Source organism: Bombus fervidus, chromosome 9, assembly GCF_041682495.2.
Source record: "Bombus fervidus isolate BK054 chromosome 9, iyBomFerv1, whole genome shotgun sequence".
In the NCBI taxonomy this organism is placed as follows: Eukaryota; Metazoa; Arthropoda; class Insecta; order Hymenoptera; family Apidae; genus Bombus; species Bombus fervidus.
Window position 1 is genome coordinate 9275546 of NC_091525.1, and position 19052 is coordinate 9294597.

At 31.9% G+C, this 19052-nt stretch overlaps 4 protein-coding genes and 3 non-coding genes across 10 annotated transcripts; 2 read left to right on the plus strand and 5 right to left on the minus strand.

Moving 5' to 3' along the window:
• The first annotated feature begins 798 nt into the window (after positions 1-798).
• LOC139990577 (adipose-secreted signaling protein) lies at positions 799-4145 on the plus strand. Of its 2 annotated transcripts, none has more exons than XM_072009972.1 (5): positions 799-990; positions 2549-2666; positions 2783-2920; positions 3037-3223; positions 3295-4145. In XM_072009972.1, the coding sequence occupies exons 1-5, from the start codon at positions 978-980 to the stop codon at positions 3349-3351; spliced, it is 513 nt and encodes a 170-aa protein (XP_071866073.1). In that variant the 5' UTR covers positions 799-977; the 3' UTR covers positions 3352-4145. The 2 variants fall into 2 exon arrangements, with proteins under 2 accessions (XP_071866073.1, XP_071866074.1); XM_072009973.1 differs by lacking the exon at positions 799-990 and adding an exon at positions 1585-1801.
• Positions 3296-10490, minus strand: LOC139990578 (uncharacterized). The gene is made up of 5 exons (XM_072009974.1): positions 9625-10490; positions 6149-6283; positions 5751-6028; positions 5285-5518; positions 3296-5006 (listed from the first exon to the last, which is right to left on the minus strand). The coding sequence occupies exons 1-5, from the start codon at positions 9695-9697 to the stop codon at positions 4536-4538; spliced, it is 1191 nt and encodes a 396-aa protein (XP_071866075.1). The 5' UTR covers positions 9698-10490; the 3' UTR covers positions 3296-4535.
• A 765-nt stretch (positions 10491-11255) lies between these two features.
• Positions 11256-13949, minus strand: LOC139990580 (RING finger protein 141). Its single transcript, XM_072009978.1, has 3 exons — positions 13538-13949; positions 13290-13428; positions 11256-13177 (listed from the first exon to the last, which is right to left on the minus strand). Exons 1-3 carry the CDS (start codon positions 13666-13668, stop codon positions 13136-13138), a joined length of 312 nt encoding a protein of 103 aa, XP_071866079.1. The 5' UTR covers positions 13669-13949; the 3' UTR covers positions 11256-13135.
• Positions 13950-14511: 562 nt separating this feature from the next.
• LOC139990579 (uncharacterized) lies at positions 14512-18955 on the minus strand. Of its 3 annotated transcripts, none has more exons than XM_072009977.1 (6): positions 18873-18955; positions 17959-18395; positions 17329-17441; positions 15785-16009; positions 15308-15489; positions 14512-15228 (listed from the first exon to the last, which is right to left on the minus strand). In XM_072009977.1, the coding sequence occupies exons 3-6, from the start codon at positions 17435-17437 to the stop codon at positions 15019-15021; spliced, it is 726 nt and encodes a 241-aa protein (XP_071866078.1). In that variant the 5' UTR covers positions 17438-17441; positions 17959-18395; positions 18873-18955; the 3' UTR covers positions 14512-15018. The 3 variants fall into 3 exon arrangements, with proteins under 3 accessions (XP_071866078.1, XP_071866076.1, XP_071866077.1); XM_072009975.1 differs by having other exon boundaries at positions 17615-18395; XM_072009976.1 differs by lacking the exon at positions 18873-18955 and adding an exon at positions 18515-18638 and having other exon boundaries at positions 17615-18395.
• Positions 15620-15692, minus strand: Trnam-cau (transfer RNA methionine (anticodon CAU)). Its single transcript has one exon. It is a non-coding gene; the product is annotated as a tRNA-Met (tRNA).
• Trnar-ccu (transfer RNA arginine (anticodon CCU)) lies at positions 16271-16343 on the plus strand. The gene has a single exon. It is a non-coding gene; the product is annotated as a tRNA-Arg (tRNA).
• On the minus strand, positions 16819-16890 carry Trnah-gug (transfer RNA histidin (anticodon GUG)). The gene has a single exon. It is a non-coding gene; the product is annotated as a tRNA-His (tRNA).
• Positions 18956-19052: the final 97 nt, after the last annotated feature.

A 19052-nucleotide genomic window follows, 5' to 3' on the forward strand; every position in this document is an offset into this window, starting at 1 on the left:
GTGCGTTTAGCATGGTTTACACCAAGCTAATGCTCGCTGTTTTCCCCACTCTAATACAATATAAAATAAAAACCATTCGGTTATGTCTTCATGATGAAAGAAACTGTCATTTAAAGTAAGCAGAACGGAAAGTGAAGCTGTCATTTGGACTTGAACCAAACATGTGCAAGAATGCGCCATGAAATCATACGCTTATTCATTCGGCGAACACATGCTCACTTACGCTTTTATTCTTTAATTTTAGTAGAGTGGGGAGAGAACAAGCATTTGTTCGTTTAGTGAGGCTTGATCTAAACTATGACACGATCGTGATCTAAAGTAGTCTAAACCACCTAAACCACAGTCTATCGTAACTCTTTGTGGCTGGATAAGCACCAGGAAAACAGTGACATGAACGTACATAAAATATTCATTTTAAATAGTTCCTTGAATCAATTGAAGTGAACTACAAGCAACAAAAGTTTAAATAGAAATACATTTATCTTTAATAATACGTTATCGTATGTACATTTCCTACATATTCTGCGATATGAAGTGAATATAGATCAATGTTGGAAGCTTTTATTTTAATTGTCATTGTTATTACTCTCCAATTTTCTATCATTTTATGAATAACTTTTGTTTTTCGACTAATGAAATCCTTCTCGTTTGAACAATATACGTCAATACCATAGTTAACTTATAGATTATTATTTATTTATTATTAACTTAACTTAGGATTTCCATTTCGTTAAAGATCTTCTCCAGTATATTCTGTTACGTTATTTATAAGACAAAGTGGTAAAATACAGGATTCTTTTAAATGACAGAAAACAGTGCTGCCATCAGTATCGAGACTTCCAACTATTTGATGCGTTAAGACGTCTATGCTCATACATGCACCAACACATTAAAGAATAGCTTAGTCGTTGCATTACAGAATATTAAATTAGTCGTGTGTAGTATGAAAGTACAACTGCCACATTGCCTTATAAAACATGGGAGATAAAGGTAAAAAATTTTTACTTTAATACGTAACCATTTCTCCTTTGTACAGTCATTTTTATCACTATTAAGATTCATCCTTTTATATTCTTTACAGTACGAATGTATACCATTGAATCTTGATGAGAGTTAATTAATTAATCTTTTAAGTAACCGAAATATCATTATATTCATTACAAATTGAAATTTTCGTAGAATATTCTATGTTTCGATAGTTTGTTCAAAGCCGGTCAGTGGTTGGCGTATTAGGTTATGATACGTTCCTAATTGGGTCATTTGAAAGCGCGCCACTTCGAAAGTATGGTGTATCTGTTATCGAAAGGACTTTATACTGTTAATGCATTCGAAACATTTCAATTTCTCTTTCTTTTTTTAGGCTTTCCCGCTTTTATTTACTATACTTGTCAAGGTTAATTCCTTTTATTATGTAACCTCATATAATTTACTACAGAATGGCCAACAGCTGATATCTAATCAACATTCGAGTTTTATCACTCCATAAATTGAAAAATTGATCTAACTGTTATAACGCGATAAATATTGTACATTATCGAATAAAAAGTAAATGTCCGTAACATCCACACTTCACGATAATACAGACAGAGATGATGTCACTTATCTGAGTATAACAGTATATGCAGATATGAATTAAATAATACTTATATTCATGTACTTCTAATACGATTTTTGTGACTAATAAATAGCATATTATATTTTGTCTTAATATTGTGTACTATTGATAATATTAATTCGTTGAAATCAATGTATGTACATATTAAGGTTACTCATAACCTTATATTTTTTATACCTCGGAATTGTACGTTGCTAATATAGAGTTTCATTTGTTACCTGTATTTCATATTTTATATACACATTTTCACATAATATTTGATTTGTTGTATGTCTGTTTCATTTAAGTTTTGATATATAAAATGCAGATTTATCTTAGTAATTTATAATTTATAATTTATTGAAAAATTTGTATTAAAGATTTATAATTTGCTATACAAAACTGTATATACAAATATCTATAAGAAAATTTGAAATATATTATTTTGTTCGAAAATTTCGACTAACATATTTTCCCTATTTATGTTTGTGTAATTACCTACCTAATTGTCTAATTACATTATCATATTGTCTCATTAATAACAAACATGTTTTCATTTCAATTGATTTCTCGATCCCCGGCAGATCAATAATAAATAAGAAACCGGTTGTTATATACAAATATAGGTAAAAAATTTCATTTCAATATAATAGATCCTAATAATAGGCTGTATATTATAAATAAATATAATTTTCTTAAATTGATACCGTATTATGTATATTAACATTAGTATATAACGCCTAATATATTAACATTACGTTAATATTTATTTACTACAAAATAAATATGTTCACATTTCATTGTATTAAGATAAAAAGAGATCTCACACACAGAATCGTCTCGCAATCGTTTTTCGGAAAAATAAACGATAACGAATTAAATTTACATAATTTACACGAGATATATAACAAATGTGTACATGTTATTCTTTTGTTTATTAAAACTTATGTTTAGAGCATCATGTGCACTTCAGTGGAGGAAGTAGCCTCGGGAAAGATAACAATATTATGGTACAACCGCAACGACATGGACAGATAGATGCTCATCTCGGATTTCTACAACTTTATCACAGGTTATATTTTCTTTTTATATCCATATATCCAAATTATATAATAAAAACTTAAATAACTAAATTCTATTTTGAAATCTTTTCAAAATTATAATTTTTTCTATAATTACTTGTTCTAGATATCACGTAGAATTCTTGATACCTTGGAACTTGTGTACACATAAGGAACGGAAGAGTTCCGTACCGGCAATAGTTACCGGAACTCACAATCCTAATTGCCATATTGTAGACTTGATGAGTGAAAAGGAAAGCCTAAAGTAAATCATTATATAAGCATATTTAAAATTTTATGCTTTTGTGAACAAACTACCATTATTTCTTTTTATAACAAAGTCTCTAATTTTAATAATAATATGCTTTTTTTCTGTGACAGATTAAAAATAGAATTGCTAGCATATAAAGAAAAGATCTTAAAGGAAGAGGTGCAAATATTGTGCTGTAAGAGTGGAAGTCCACTGAAGATTCAACTGAACAGCCGTGTATTGGGACAAGACAAGGGCAGACCATTGTTACGGAACGGGATACGCAGTGTCGGCGTGGAGCAATCAAACGAAGATGAGGTCTCCGAGTAGATCTCGTTGATAATGATATTATTGCTCGAATATCTAAGAGTCGAGTGTTTCTTTCACAGGTGCTGGGTACGAAATTGAGGGCATCTTTAAGCATGCAAAGCAAACAGAGTCTCTGAAGAAATTCCGAGATCGATGCATACCAAGGAGCGCAAGTATCCAGTCGAGGACGTATAATGTAACAGAGGATAAAACTTGATACACGAGAACGTTCCTTATTTCGAAATTTAATCATGCAAAACGCAGGATTGCGTTGCAATGAAATTCGTCGTTGCGGTCAATTATCAATGATCACTGTTTTAATCGTAAAAGAATCACAGGTGCACGTCACGTTCAATCTCAAGCATAGCCTAAGCAATGTTTTATCTATCGAGATTAATTTAATTACACAGCCTGTTCCAAGCTGCACGATATAACTTTCGAAATATGCGATGTTCAGTAAAAAAAGAAAGAGCTTTTCTTTGAATTTATTGCAACTGGTCTGATTGTACAGGCCTATATCACAACCGCAAGAGTTCTTTCCTCTTCTGCATCGAGCATTATTATTGCGATAATCTTGATGCAAGAAATGAAGTGTTCCTTTAATCGGCCTTTTTTTTGAAGGATCACATCGATATACATGTATGTGTAATTACGAGTTACCGCTAAGTACCGCATTTGCCTACTGTTCCTTCTTAAACGAAAACGTATCACGCAATGCCTATATATATAAATCTATTACATCTTTTAATATCTATCGTCGATCTATCCGCAATAACAAAATTGTATTTTATTATCGTTTTACATCGAACGTAGATTTTAAACGATAAGGATATATCACTAATCAAAAGTAAGTTTCGCAATGAATGATGATGCTGTTTTCTAATATCTTGCTAAGCTGACACGAATTATTAAAATGAACAATTTCAACGAACATTTTTTTTTATTAACGATCATTCCATATTAAACCTTGTTTGTACCTTACACTCGACGATCAAAGTTATAGTTTATTCAAAATTAATTTGCTGTTCAAGATCAAGAAACAATTTCTATCATTTAAGAATAACTCTTATAGTATATTAATTTCAGTAATCAACTGATTTTGAGGAAACTATAATTTCTTCACGTCTGTGGTATTCCTATATGCATTGTACTAATCGTATTAAAATCCAATCCTTTTTACGTTCAGAAACGAGATTACTTAAGACATTCCCTACCATGTGTGACATGTAATATTTCATTACTTTTAATATTTATTGTCGCAATTTCTCTCAATATTATTTTTTACAACAGCAGCGAATATGTTAAAGAATTCTAATTATCGTTAGCATCGGAAGTTTGACTGTTTCATGGGAATACCAGTTGGTCCGTCAACAAATTCGCAAATGTTGAAACCAAGTCTAGCCAAAGGATGACAATTACTTCTAGGATTGCCCCACTTGCCTCTAAAAGTCATCCAACTGGGTAAGATGTTATTGTCCTCTTTCAGAAGCAATTCCATTTTCTTCCATGTGGGCCAAGCAGTACCAAAACCACTCTCATCGTAGAGGCGAGGTAATCTGACAAATTTATGCTTCCCTGGCGCCGTCCAAAGTCCATGAGATCCTCTCGCGCTAAATAATATCGGATGAGAGCCACCAGCAGTGAAAACTCTTTCGGGAAATATAGGTTTTTGAAAGATGCCTTTTCGCGTTTCTTGACTTTCGTAAACGAAGGTTCGACTTCGTAAATCGTATCGGTAAAACGCGCCTGCATCATGGGCGGACACGTACATGGCTGATGGATAATTCGTATCCTGAATTAAAAAAAGATAAATGGTTTTATATGGGAAAATACAAAATATTGTACTGTATAAATATAATTAAACATAATTTTTAAAATATTCCGATTTATACTGAGATTTCATATGATCTTCTTGCATACGCACGAAAAATTTGATTAAAAAAGAAACAATAATTCAAAATGCATATTTATCAATTTTTAGACTCATATCATTTAAGAAAACATTTGAAAATGCTTTCGAAAACAAAATAAGAGTATTTGTTTTCATCAAACGAGCACAAGTTCACCTGCCTTAAAATAAAGACTCATGTGTTCCCAATCGCCCACGTGGTTGCCATATTCCTTGAGTATTCCAAGGCATATCCCACCCACCGTGGGTATCGGCCAGCTACCAAAAAATCCAAGATCCAGAACGCAGACTGCCTTTCCCTCGCTGAATGGATAGAACATCCAATAGGTCACGTGAAAGTGCAGCTTCCGGGACTTGTTTCCTTTTTTCTTCTTTTTTTCAAAATCACCATGTTTCTACAAACAATTCCATAAATATGTATTGGATCGACTAATCGACAGAATAACTTCCAAGAACCTCCTACACACTATCCTTAGGATATTTTCAAACGTCTCAATCTTTATTTTAAGAGCCACCATCTAAATTAAAGAACAGAAACTTTCTTTTTTTATGTCGTTCTTTTAACATCTCTACTTCTCTCTCCGTTATAGTTATTGTTGTATAAGAGTTCCTGTTCAATATATGTACCTCTGAACTCTGTTTCCCATCACCCTTCCAAATCTTTCCTGGAAGATCGTTAGTAAGGATCATGGATGAGCCGAAATCGTCGATCTGTACATTCCTCAATGCTATCAACGTCTCGTCCCCCTTTCTTCGTGACTTTCTTTTGTCTCTGACGGTCTTTAAGCTTATCACGTCCGTAGAAACGTCTGGTACAATGCAGTTCTTGATCACAGCGTAAACCGGTACTGTGCCCCCTGGTTTTCGGCCGTATAGGAACGACGATCGATTCCTCAACAGTACTTCTACCGACATAAAATCATTCCATAAAATAAATTTTCCATGCATTTTATACAAATTCGATTGTATCAGTTTTGGATCTCTTCGAAGGTAATTTTAAGATTTTTTTGTCATTTGTCATTTACCTACGTCGACTCTAGTGCGAAGATAGTCATCGTCGGATTGCATGTTATCCAAGAATTCAGGTACCCCAAGGGGTAAAAATAGTTCGCCAGGTGCAAGCCATACTAGAGGCGCCCAGTCTCGCACTAGTTCTTTTACTGCAATTTAATTTAATGAAAATAACATGAAATTATAGTGAAAATTAATTGTAACATAAATTTATCTTTTTTCTATATGCGTATGTGTAATATATGCATTACATATATTGTTTAAAAACAAGATGAATTTATATTACAACCCAATACTTTATAAAACTAAATAAATAAAAAGTTAGGAATTATTTTAATAATTATACTTAGATTAATATTAATTCTTTTCTCACTATCTTTTTTATGTTGCAAATAATAGTAATATTAATTTCCACAAATATTACATAAATTTACTGTACTATACTAAAATATCGGTGGCAGAAGTATGATTACAATTACAAAGATTGAACTATTATTACATGCAGCTTGCGATATTCTAAACCTGTAATAACAATAATCCTACCATGGAGGCAAAATTATGAATTAAACACTATAAATGACGCCAAATAATACCTACAGAGAGTTGAACACGTATGTATGTGCGTGCTTATATAAAGTTAAAAGTAAAAGATAATGTATCGTCCCTATAAAATAATTTAAACGTACAAAATAGTGGAAAATAAACGTAAAGATACGAACATAATATTGAACCCGTACATCAATGATGATCATTGATGCTAATGACGTTACCGATGATAACATAATATGTTTATTAGAAAGCCAGTTTGTTCGAGCTGCTAGCTTCAGTATGTGCCACATATATTTAGGTAGAAAAAACGAAAAGCCTAGGGGGATTCTGCTTTCATTTCATTTTGAGTGAGAAGAATTGTGAATGTATGCATCTTCGTTCCACACACACTCTCACATTTCAACCTTGATCAAACAGTTATGTACCATCGTTAAAAGCGACGTATCGTATAAAACGTTGAAGATCTCGAAACCTCCTTACAAGCTCGATCGAAGTTGTAATAATTCGCAGATCTTTATGAAAAATATTGTAAATTTCTCTTTCTCAGAATCTCGTTAGCAATTAGCAAACCTTTATGAAAAATTTCATAAATTATTTTCTCAAAACCTTGTTACAAATACGATAGAAATCGTAATAATTCATTCGTATAATATAAATCGTTATGAAAAATTTCATCAGTTTTTCCTTTCCATTTCATTTTCTTCTCTGATTAAACGTAAAATTTCATTTTAATGGAATCTTCAAATATTCGAATTCTACTGAAAAAAAAAGAAATATTTTTTAAGATTGAGGAACAATGAGTAGCACAAAGGGATTTTCATTTCATCATTACAGACAGGAAAAGCTTTCACCCTTGGCATCCACGTGTCGATTCATGTCCTGGCATCGAAATTATAATTATTATGTAGGACCGATACATGGCGTTACCATATTTGGTGTTACGGCATGTTTCCCATTATACTTCCGCAATTAAAGAACAGGCGCCGTGAACGGGAACAAGTTTCTGTTTGTTTTTACTGTAATGCGGCGCTTACGTTGTCACCAGGATAATTATCCCGTTGTTTAGATTTGCCAAAGATAATTTAATTACTATTTGTTACGAATGACAATCGTTTCTTAGACTTTTTCACCATGATAAATATGTAGGGCCTTTCTTATAGCTGAACTGGAACCATTTAAAACTGTAAAGGATTGACAAAAATTTCATTAGCAAAATTAGGTTTTCTTTTTTATCATTAAATCGACCAGCGGACTTAATAGATGAATTAATTGAATGGTACTGTATGGTACATATGGTACTGTAGACAGTATCTAGCCTACAAATTAGCTCATAGAATTGTATTCTGATTGCCAATATAACAAAATAAAAAAGAATTATTATGATCCTAGAGATCCTTAAGGTTTATAGGAAAAATTAAATAGTTTCAAAAATTTCAGGATCACCTCGGTTTACTAATACCAGATAATAAACTACTCGAAGCCATTTAATTTTGTCTAGTGAAATTTTCGTTTATCTTCTACTGTTTTAGAACTATGGCTTCGCCCTGTTGCGGAAGATCCTGTAGAATCTTGTTACGGTATTCCGGAGTAATTAACCATGATATACGCTAACAATTCATGTTTCTTGTTAATATCCATGTCCATACTAATATAGTACAAAGAAAGTAGAATCATTTTAGACAAGATCTTCCCGTTACATTCTACAACACTCACGATCCTTAGGTAACATAAGATCGCCATAGATTACAAATATCTTTGAATCCTTAACATAGATTTACATGTCACGAGGAAGAGAGCCAATTTCACCATGGAAACGGACTTCCTTAGAAAAAGAAGAGTAATACGGGGGCGCTAGATAGCCGAGATGAAATTCGTTTAATTATTTTCTACGCATGCGCGTAATACAGGCGAAATCGAAGATTAATGGAAACTCGTTTTGGTCTGCTTGACAATCGTCAAACCGGTCCAGAGAAATGGGACAATCGATTTTCAACCTTGGTCAGCGATTCAAAGCCATAAGTTTTATCCCCAGAAAATAGATCGATCGATCTCACAGGAGTACGATCATTGTAATATATATTAACAACACGTTCATGCTAACTACACACGCGATAATACGCGTGATCGTTTCGACGAGACAATTTCACCGTTAATCCAACAGTCGCAGCTTCGACTGGTTACCATGTAGACTGTGTCCCGATTCACCACGCTTTGGTGCTACTTTTACGAGCTTGCCGTCGCCTTTATAGTAAACATTTCTTCGATGGTAATTCGTGTAGTAACCGAACATGAACTTCTTTGCATATACATAATTTAATTCTTTGCATATGTTATAATTTCATAATTGTAATCATATCGAAATGAATAACTTTACGATATGAATAAGTTTCCAAACGGTGACTATCGTGATTTGAATAAGTAAATTAGTATTTAAATTAATCCATTTTATGCACTTAAGTTATTGTACTACGACCTTGTTACAATTTATCCTCGTTACATTTCTTTGAGTCAAAATTATAAAAAATAGAGAAAATGAAGGACGAATAAAATGTATTCATCATGTTGTGCGTTTGCTAACTTCAATTTCTTTATTTATTGTTAGTCTTTTTTTGCTTGATTCTTCAAAATTACAAGTACAATATACAAATATGAATTTAAACAATTTAATTGGTTCATGTCACAAAACTATACCGATTATCTATTCTGCTATCTCTTTAATTTTGTCAAAATCCAATCACCATAAACTCACGGTGTTTCATATGAATAATAAATACGTTATTTTAACTCCACCAACTCCACGTAAATATGTTTCTATTACATTTTACGAATCTTTCAGATATTTAATAAATTCTAGGCAAATTTAGAAGGGCTGATTTGTCTATCGTGAATCAAATGCAGAAAATAATTGAAAATGACAATCGCTTAAACTTGAAGTTCTTACCTCGTTCTTCGTCGGTGGTTTCCGAAGTCACGATCATGTGAATGATACACAGAATCAACAGCAGACACTGCATCGTATTCGACTTGTTCACACATTTTGATAATCGAGTGCCGGAAAAGCCGCGAAACTCGAAACTTTTTAAGTGTTGCTCATCCTCGATGCGCTGTTTCCCGCCACCTTTATATCCCCACGTGCTACCGTTGCTGTGGACCTACCAGTTACACCGTGTCACAGAAGAATTCAGAGGTTAACGATCGTCCTGCTACCAGCTACAGTGTTTCTCAGGTAACTGACCGGTTCTCTACGTTCCCCGTGCCGCTCACTGGACAAACATTATCGTCGCTCACGGCCATTGTGCACACAGTTACGAGGATGCGGGGGGAGACCGTAAACGTAACGAGTTAACCCTTCTATCGAATTGAAAGTTTAAAATTACGGTCTTGCGCTTTTCATTTTAACTACACTGACCTACGCGCATGTGTGTATTACGCACGGAGAAATTATATATATACATAGAGAGTGCTTTTTATATAATAGATAACTTGATTTTTTTTGATCGCCACTTTTATTTATAGCGTCGCTATTATTTTTAGTTTAACGATAATGCAGTTTGAATGTTAATGATTCATTATCAATAGAATACGAATTTTTATGCATTTATAGGAAATTTGAAAGTGTAAAGTAACCAGTAACAGTAACATTCTGTTATCAGTAACAGAATGCGTATAATATGAAATAATATTAGTAATATAGTGCTTTTTATAATATTTGGTAAAACAACCTTCGACTCAGGTTCTATTTTTTAAATTATATTCTCAAAAATATAAATATACATAGAAATCCATAGTCCAACTATAAAGCATCCAACGTCATAATAATAAATTTATGAAAATTTTATATATATTATTGTAATTATATGACAATTAATAATTAATAATTATATTATTGTAATATTTTATATTAAATAACACTACTAATTTGATTAATTTTTTTATGAATCTTAATTGTATAAATGTGTATATATTTTTCTTATTATATAACTTTTCATAAATAATACTAATATCTTGTTAATTACTTAATCGTTATATGATCATGCGATATTTTATTACGTAAGCAAATAATACATGTATATAGGTGCGTATCTATCTGTCAAAAATTGCTTATATTTTCAATGTATGAGAATTTACTGATAAAAGAAAGATTTGTTAATAAAAATAGTTCATACTATAGACTTTGTAAAAACTATTGACATGAAATAAAAATAAAAAGAATAGAAAGTGGTCGTAAATTACGACTGCGGTTGCGAAAGGGATACAAATCGGGCGAACAGGAAACCGCGGAAGCCATTTACGATTAGTGAAAAGAAAAGCGCTCTGCATGTAGCATAATCATAAGAATTACATTTGTAAATGCTGTATTTCCGACGTTGTCGTTCATGTGTACAATACTTTTATGTTTTCGTAAAAATTCTAACTTTTTACATTTTACTCTTTTTTTATCTAAATAATGAAAGGTTTTATAAATATTTCAAATGATGCAAAATTACTGTAATATTCTGTCAAAGTTCGTGATACTACTTTCATTTCTATAAAATGTACATTGTCAAGGAATTAATGTTTTATAATACTTGCTTATTTATTTAAGAACTATGTTTACTTTATTCATTCTTCACACAGAAATATATTCAACATTTTATATTTACATTATTCGTAACAAGCTTTATAAACACTTATTCGTAAATTATACATAACTATTTATATGTTTGAATATCACACTTTTCAAAACTGTTTTGTTATTTAATTCTATAACTCTATAAAAACAGCTGATTAGATATAATTTCAACAATGTGAATGAAAAATTACGCGTGAAAGTTATTAATTTACGAAATATATCTAGTGATAATTTAGGAGCCTTTTATCACAAAGTGCTTATTGCTATCGTTTTAATCAAAAGTAATACATTTTAATGTCAAATACACGCAATGTTATAAGAATAAAACAATAATTATATATTTATCGTTTACATAACCTTTTAAGAAAATTCACAATATGGCAGGAGAATCCACTTTTTGTACGTATGTTATTAGTTTTCATATTTAGAATTTATAACAGAGAAAATAATGAGGAACTGAAATTTGATTTGCTAATTGCTTTTATCAAATGGAATATTAAAAATAACAAGTTTAATCAATTAAATAATGTATAATATTGCTTATGACAGTGTATAATAAACTGTATAATGGAGTGAATAATAAACTGTAAAATGAAGCTTGGAAAACATTTGTAGCTGCACTATACATAATATTAAGAATAGGGGTGTGTGGATATCTGAGTCTAAGTTCAGGTCAAGCACTGGTCAGATTAATTCGTATGGGATCGGGATTCTTGGTAATATTTAGATACTCGGACATACTTATGTGGTTACAAACTTTCGAAATCCCAATCCTACATCAAAAATTCCCGATCCAATCCAAATGTACTTTCGAATATTTGAGCACCCCCCCTTACGAGTATCACACACAGCAACTATTAACACTTTTACTGCCCGCCGGTCAATATGTCGCCCCTTAGTGCTTATGCGAAAACCGCCACTGACCGATATGTTGGCCATGCTTGTTTACGTTCAGACTATCTCTCCTCCGAGTGCGGTATTTTTCGCATATATCACGTATTTGAAGCTGGCAGTATGAGGGTTAATAAGTTTGAAGTTATGTTATAATTAATTAATATATCATCATTGAAAGTACCATTTGCTATATGCAAACAAAGTTTCAGAATTTGACATAATTCTTCTTCATTATAGTTTCTTATATAATAAAAACAATGATAACAAAAACATATATTTTCATAGGGTCGTGAATTTTGCACATTTTTAAGAATAATGAGTTATACAGTTCATGTAAAAATTTCCTTACATTTCTACATAATATCATACATGATTTTATAAAACAGTGCTCCTATGTAAATTATTTAGAAAGAGAAAGATGCATTTTATAAAATGTTCGTATTTGAAGTAAATTTTAAATTCAAAGGTAGATCATAAATATTTCATTTTTTCATTAATCACTTCAGTTTCAAAATGCACTGTTTTAAATAATTGTAAGTCATACTTCCATATATTTGTATATTTATTCTATATTGTGAAAATATACATATATAATTAAATTTGTCCAGCTGAATAAATCACAGCATAAGGCATAAGGCACAGCTGTATATATACTATATCAAAAAGATAAGACATGTAACTGTACTATCCTATCTTTATCGTAAATACAAGGAAGCAGCAAAACTTTGATCTCATATGTAACATCTTCTGTTTTATCTTTCTAAATTTGAATAATTACTTTATTCTCCAAGTAGAACAGTTTATCTTAGTAGATAATTGTATAGTTATTTGTAAAAAATTTAATTGCAATATGAATTTGATGTTTAACAAACATATTTTTTAGTTTCAATAGAGTACAAAAAATATTGTACTAATCAAAACAGGTTTCTTATTAAATCTGGCAGTCTTATGTAATTGGAGATCTGCAGAGTGGGCACAACGCTTGATGCTGTAAGATCAATTGTGATTTTCATCAATTCATTAATTTAAATTTTGATGAAATTAAGAAGATCTGCGATCATGAAGTTTGTGCGTAATACTGTATTGTTAATGTTACTTACCCCTTGAGCTTGATGTTTCCATTTGTCAATGCAGGTCTTATGAAATTGATGTTTGCAATGTAGGATGCATCTAGCTTTATTTATCAATGGTAATAGACATATGGAACATTCTTCAGAATCAAATAATCTGTTGGGTCGTCTATTATTATTGAGAAAAAAGTTATTTGTTATTTAATTATGTAATACTTATTTACGTAGTTATGCTTCTACTATACACTTATATTTAGATCATGTTTAAAACAACTTACTCTGAATGATATTCGTACGCATGTTCATAGTATTGCTGCGCAGTTCTTGGCTTATTAGTTCCAAACATAAAATAGAGAACCGTAGCTACGGTGACTCCGATGAGTATAGTTACAAAACCAGCATGCGGCATCTTTCTGGTATTGACAGTTCAACTAACAACAATCAACAAATTCGACGAACTAACTTTGGATATCCCATTCGCTCAAACTTATGAAACTAACGTTGATCTACAGCTCTTGGCAAAAATACGTAAAAAATACGACGAAACCCGTGAAATCCCCGCGGCATAAACAATGAAAAGATCGGAACGTTGCCTACTTCGACGGTATCGATTCTTCGTTTGGACGTCTGAACAGAACAAAACACTATTATAACTTTGCATCGCGGTCATATAAGCAGACCTGGACTCTCGATAGGGAAAACCATCCCAAAATTGAATCAAGAAAAATAAACATGGAAGATAACAAAGTTCTCGTTCTTGCGAGACGGATAGAGATGAGTAAAGAGTCTCTGTCTCTATCTGAAACATTTCTAGCATATGACACATGCGCAGAACGCGAACCTCCTTGTCTTCCATCTTAACTTTTGATGACTCAATTTTCGAACGGTTTCTTCTATGCTTTCGATATGAGTGACAAGCCTGCTTATATGATCGTGATCGTAGTTTGCACATAAGAGCAAACAGGCTGGCTAACAGAAGTTTTGCCAACTTACATATCAAACATAATCGTTAAAAATAATAATATACTGTGAATCTCAACTTTGATTAAAATTACTACTAATATATGTCTGATGTGAAAATAAGTGCATTGAAATTATGATAGTGTATGATATTAAATTATTAATAACGATACAATTACATTTATCTTATGGGTTGTTATTTAGTGTCTTTTACTGAAGATGATTGGGGACATTTGACATATATATGCCAAATTTTCGATGGTATCGTCATATAATATAGTAAAAATTGCATTTTTATATTGCATAAGTTATCATTTACTTTCATTTTATTTTTGTAATGGATAGATCTTCATTTTTCAACAGTTATAAAATGATACATTTATTGCTATTTACATTAATATTCCTAAAAATGACTAAAAGAAATGACGAAACAATATTACGTCTTTTTCACTTTGAAAGATATTCGTAAAAAGAGTCGTCAATATAATTTTATGTTAATGCTTTGCATTCAACTTCAAAAATTTCTCTCAACAATTGTTAAATTAAAACAATACATTGCCTCATTTAGATAAATTTATGAGGAGTGAAATCTTTTCACCTGCTTGTTTTAAACTACATGCATTCATTAGTCGTAAATAACACTAATGGCATTAATAAAATTTAAACCTTCATAACACAACAGATCTAAACGAGTAATATCACTCTTTGAGAATGATGTGTTCGCTAAAGTAATCCTCCCAAGTTATTCCTTTGATTATGAGAAATTACATCTTTATCGTCCTCTTATTAATGGCATATTTCAAATCTGGTAATCTAAAGTTGCTGTAGAATGAGGGGGTGATAATGTAACAGGTGTCATAGAAGAAACTGTACGATTGATAGATTGTAGTGGTGGTGCTTGCTGTTTTATTAACATGTGTCGCAGACATTGTGCTTCCTCTCGAAGCGTTATCACTTGTGCCCTCAAAATTGCATTTTCATGCTCCAAAATAGTTGCGCGTAATGCAATCTACAATAACATTTTAACAATTTGATACATTATAAATATTTTCTTGTTCTTGTAGCAATATAATTCAACTTTTACTCACGTTATCTTCTCGTATTTTTCGGGCGTCACGAGATTTTTTCGCTGCTTGATTATTACGTTTACGTCTTTCGTAATATTTCTCGTCCTTCTGATCATCTGGAATGGGTTTTTTTTCGCTTCTAGGTCGTCTGTGTACACTAGTAATGTTATTCGCCCCCAAAAAGTGACGATTTATCATAGTACCTGTTTTACCAACAGATTAAATGTTTCATTAATCATTGCACTTCATACTCACGTAATTACGAAACACTATAAATGTAAAATTATCCATCAATGTTTAATCAATAATATTTAGCGAAAAATACAAAAGTTTTGCCCCGGGTGAGGATCGAACTCACGACCTTAAGATTATGAGACTTACGCGCTGCCTACTGCGCTACCGAGGCACTTAGTAATACAATTGAATAATAATAAATAATAACTGTTAATTTGTACAAGCATTTTTCTTACTAAGTAATTGAAACAAATATTCACTTACTTGTATTGCTATTTGAAAATGCTGGGGGCACACTTATGGTTTGTATTAAAGGTTGCATGGTAGTTACGAATGGTGGTTGAAGCAAAGATCCTGGAAGTGAAAACGTTGTTGATAATGGTGAAGGTGTTCGGCCGATTGCTGTATCCGGTGTATTCGAACTTTCTAAAATGTCGATATTTCTAAAGTTGTAGTCTTTGGAATTATATGGTTCGTATCTGCACAGATCTACAAAATTAATATAATTTTATTATAATTTCCGATATTATATTTTTAATAATAAGGAGAAAATACTGCAAACTAGCTTCTAGTTTTATTTTGAGAAATGTAACTAGCAATCAAACTACGTAGTATTTATTTATGAATCTCAATTTATCTAATTTAATTATTTTGAAAGATATTGCTCGTATAGTAATAAAATAATTGTGTATAAAATTTGTTACATAGTGATAACAATACGTAGGTTTTTTAAAAAGCGAAATATTAACCGCCCCTGTGGCCTAATGGATAAGGCATCGGTCTCCTAAACCGGGGATTGTGGGTTCGAGTCCCACCAGGGGTAATTAAAAACTTTATTTTTTGTTTTCCAATTCTATAGATTATTTCTTTTTGTCCTTATTTAGTACTGCATTTGAAAAAAGCAACACAACTATAAAATTCAATGAAATTAGTTAAAATTCAACGCCATTCTAAAGGGGATGAATTAAAAATAAAGAAATCGTGTCTTATTTCATTTTAGAAATACAATTTTAACAACATACGTGTTTGAAATGTTAAATTTGTGTGTATGATTGATTTTAACGTATTGTATGTTTTCACAAAATCCTTGTCGATTCACTATGAATACTCTATTATAATTAACCTTTCCAAATATTTCTGCCCAGACTGATTTTATCTTTTTCACTTACCCCTCTAATTACTCTGACGATATTAATAACATAATAACAAGGGTATTCTATTATTTTTAATGTGAAAGAAATAAAAAAGTAAAAATTGCAAAAAAAAGCCTCTACCGTGACAATGTGTCAATAGCACATTGCCGTGACCAGGATTCGAACCTGGGTTACTACGGCCACAACGTAGGGTCCTAACCACTAGACGATCACGGCTACTTGAGGAGTTGCAAACAGTCTGGAAATCGCCTAAATTCAAACATCATGCTGATCAACATATTCATCTATCCATGAATTGGTTCGCTTGCTCTTTAACTAAACAAAATGATATACAAAAAATCATACAGTCAAATCACAAAACTGAAAAAGACGTAATAAACGTAAAATCAAACTATATATATCAATTTGAACAATAAATAAATGTAATAATGTACAAATACAAATAAATATATTAGTAACGGAGATATAGTACATTTCATAGTTACTATGCTCTTATTGTATAAAAAATAAAAAACTTAAGTGCTTATAAATAGAAATTAAGCGCTTTTATCAAGAAAGAAATTGTATTTTATGATTATGAAGAAAATTGATATCAAAATAAGAAGATGCAGATTTCTAATTAAACAATAGTAAATCCAAAATCCATAAAAGTACCTGAAGTCGGTGCGAACAGGCTATAGCTTCTCAAGAAATGCAACGCAGAAACCGCGCCTGACACTGCGCTTCCGCTACAAATTGTCCTTGCATGCGCGTGAGAGCTCATTCCTCTAAAACAGATAGAAACTATAAACACCAATGAAACCACGTGCAGCACTTTCAAAGACGGTCAAATTATTTTCATTCACAAATGAATCAAATAAATCACCGATATTTCTATTCGATAAAAGTTCCTATTAACTTCTATGTAACCATCCCTAATCTTGAATTAATTGAAACTCACAATTTATCGCGTTCATCAGATGTTCTTCACTTATCATCCACAAATGTTAAATTTACAATCTCCTCTTGATCTTCTCAATCTGTATAATTTTGATTAATTGTAAAATAAAATTCAGTTTCTTTTCTTTTGATGTTTCCACGTTTCACAAAATTAATTGTTCCCGTATTCACTAACCATAAATTCAATAATAATTTAGAAATATTGAGAAATATTAGTTAGATGTTTAAGGACGCCATTAAGTGTTTAAGAGGAATTTCGACTTCTTCGCGACGTAACTTCTTTCTCGTCATAACTTCCCGTCAGGTCTGTTGATGTTCCTTATCACGTGCTTCGTTACCGCATACCTTCTCACAGAAAGGATCCGCAATTCGTCGCCATCAGGGATGGTTCCGCCTCTCTGTACATGCGCAACGTAGAAGCTAGCTACTGTTCCGCCCCTGAATCGTTAGGGGTGAGTACTTGGCTGGTATTTTAAGTGGTCAAGCAAGGCAAAAACCTAACCCTGGGCGGCCAATCCCCGGGTATGGGGCCCGCAAGCGATAATCGCTCAACCTTACGCACGTATCACGACCCTAATCTCTAGATCTATTGTTATAATAGGTCGCTGGGCTCTTCGTATCTTGCATGATTGAATGATGGAGATTAGCATCGGCATCGCGTTGAAAGTTGTTACTGACGGACGTTACTGTTTATTAAACACGCATTTATGCTCTTTTTCTTCTGGTCATATCGTTGCTTCACTTCTGCGTGCTTCGAATTAATGTTGGAACGACAATTTTTTCTGTAAAAAAAGTCTTTATGATTTATTTCATATCGAAACATATTATAAATATGGTAAGAATTTGTCATTTTTTAAAAGAAGATATTTTTGACATACCTTATACTTACTATAGTCGTTACGTTTATATTTTATACATTTATCATGTAAGAGTAGAAATGTGGGTATTATAGAAATAAGTATAAAACTTAAGTTTTTGTAAGAAAACGTGAAGTTTCAAATGCATGGGGCAATCGCCTAACTTTCGTTGTCCTTTATGAAGGAAAAGCGAGGATATTGGGGCACAACAGTTTTGTTCTATCATTTTTTATATGATCAACGTGAATAAACTTCAAAGAGAATCCTACATGTATTTCAGCTTTCTGGATAAGTTTTAGCACTTTCTACGAACTCTGCATTCTATTTCTTTCATTTTTGCTTAGATTTCTAGTAAGATGTTTTTTGGATGTTCATCAGCGTAAACGATTCTACAAAAAATGCCTTCTCTGCGTCACAAAACAGCTGATCCTCCTAACCCACGCCGCAGTCGCTTTCTCTTCTTGAATCACATAATAGACAGAAAACTAAAAATATTAATAAAAATATATAATAATATTAAAAGGCAAATGTTATCTTAAATAAGATACAAATGTGTATATAAATATATAGGACAGAGAAGAA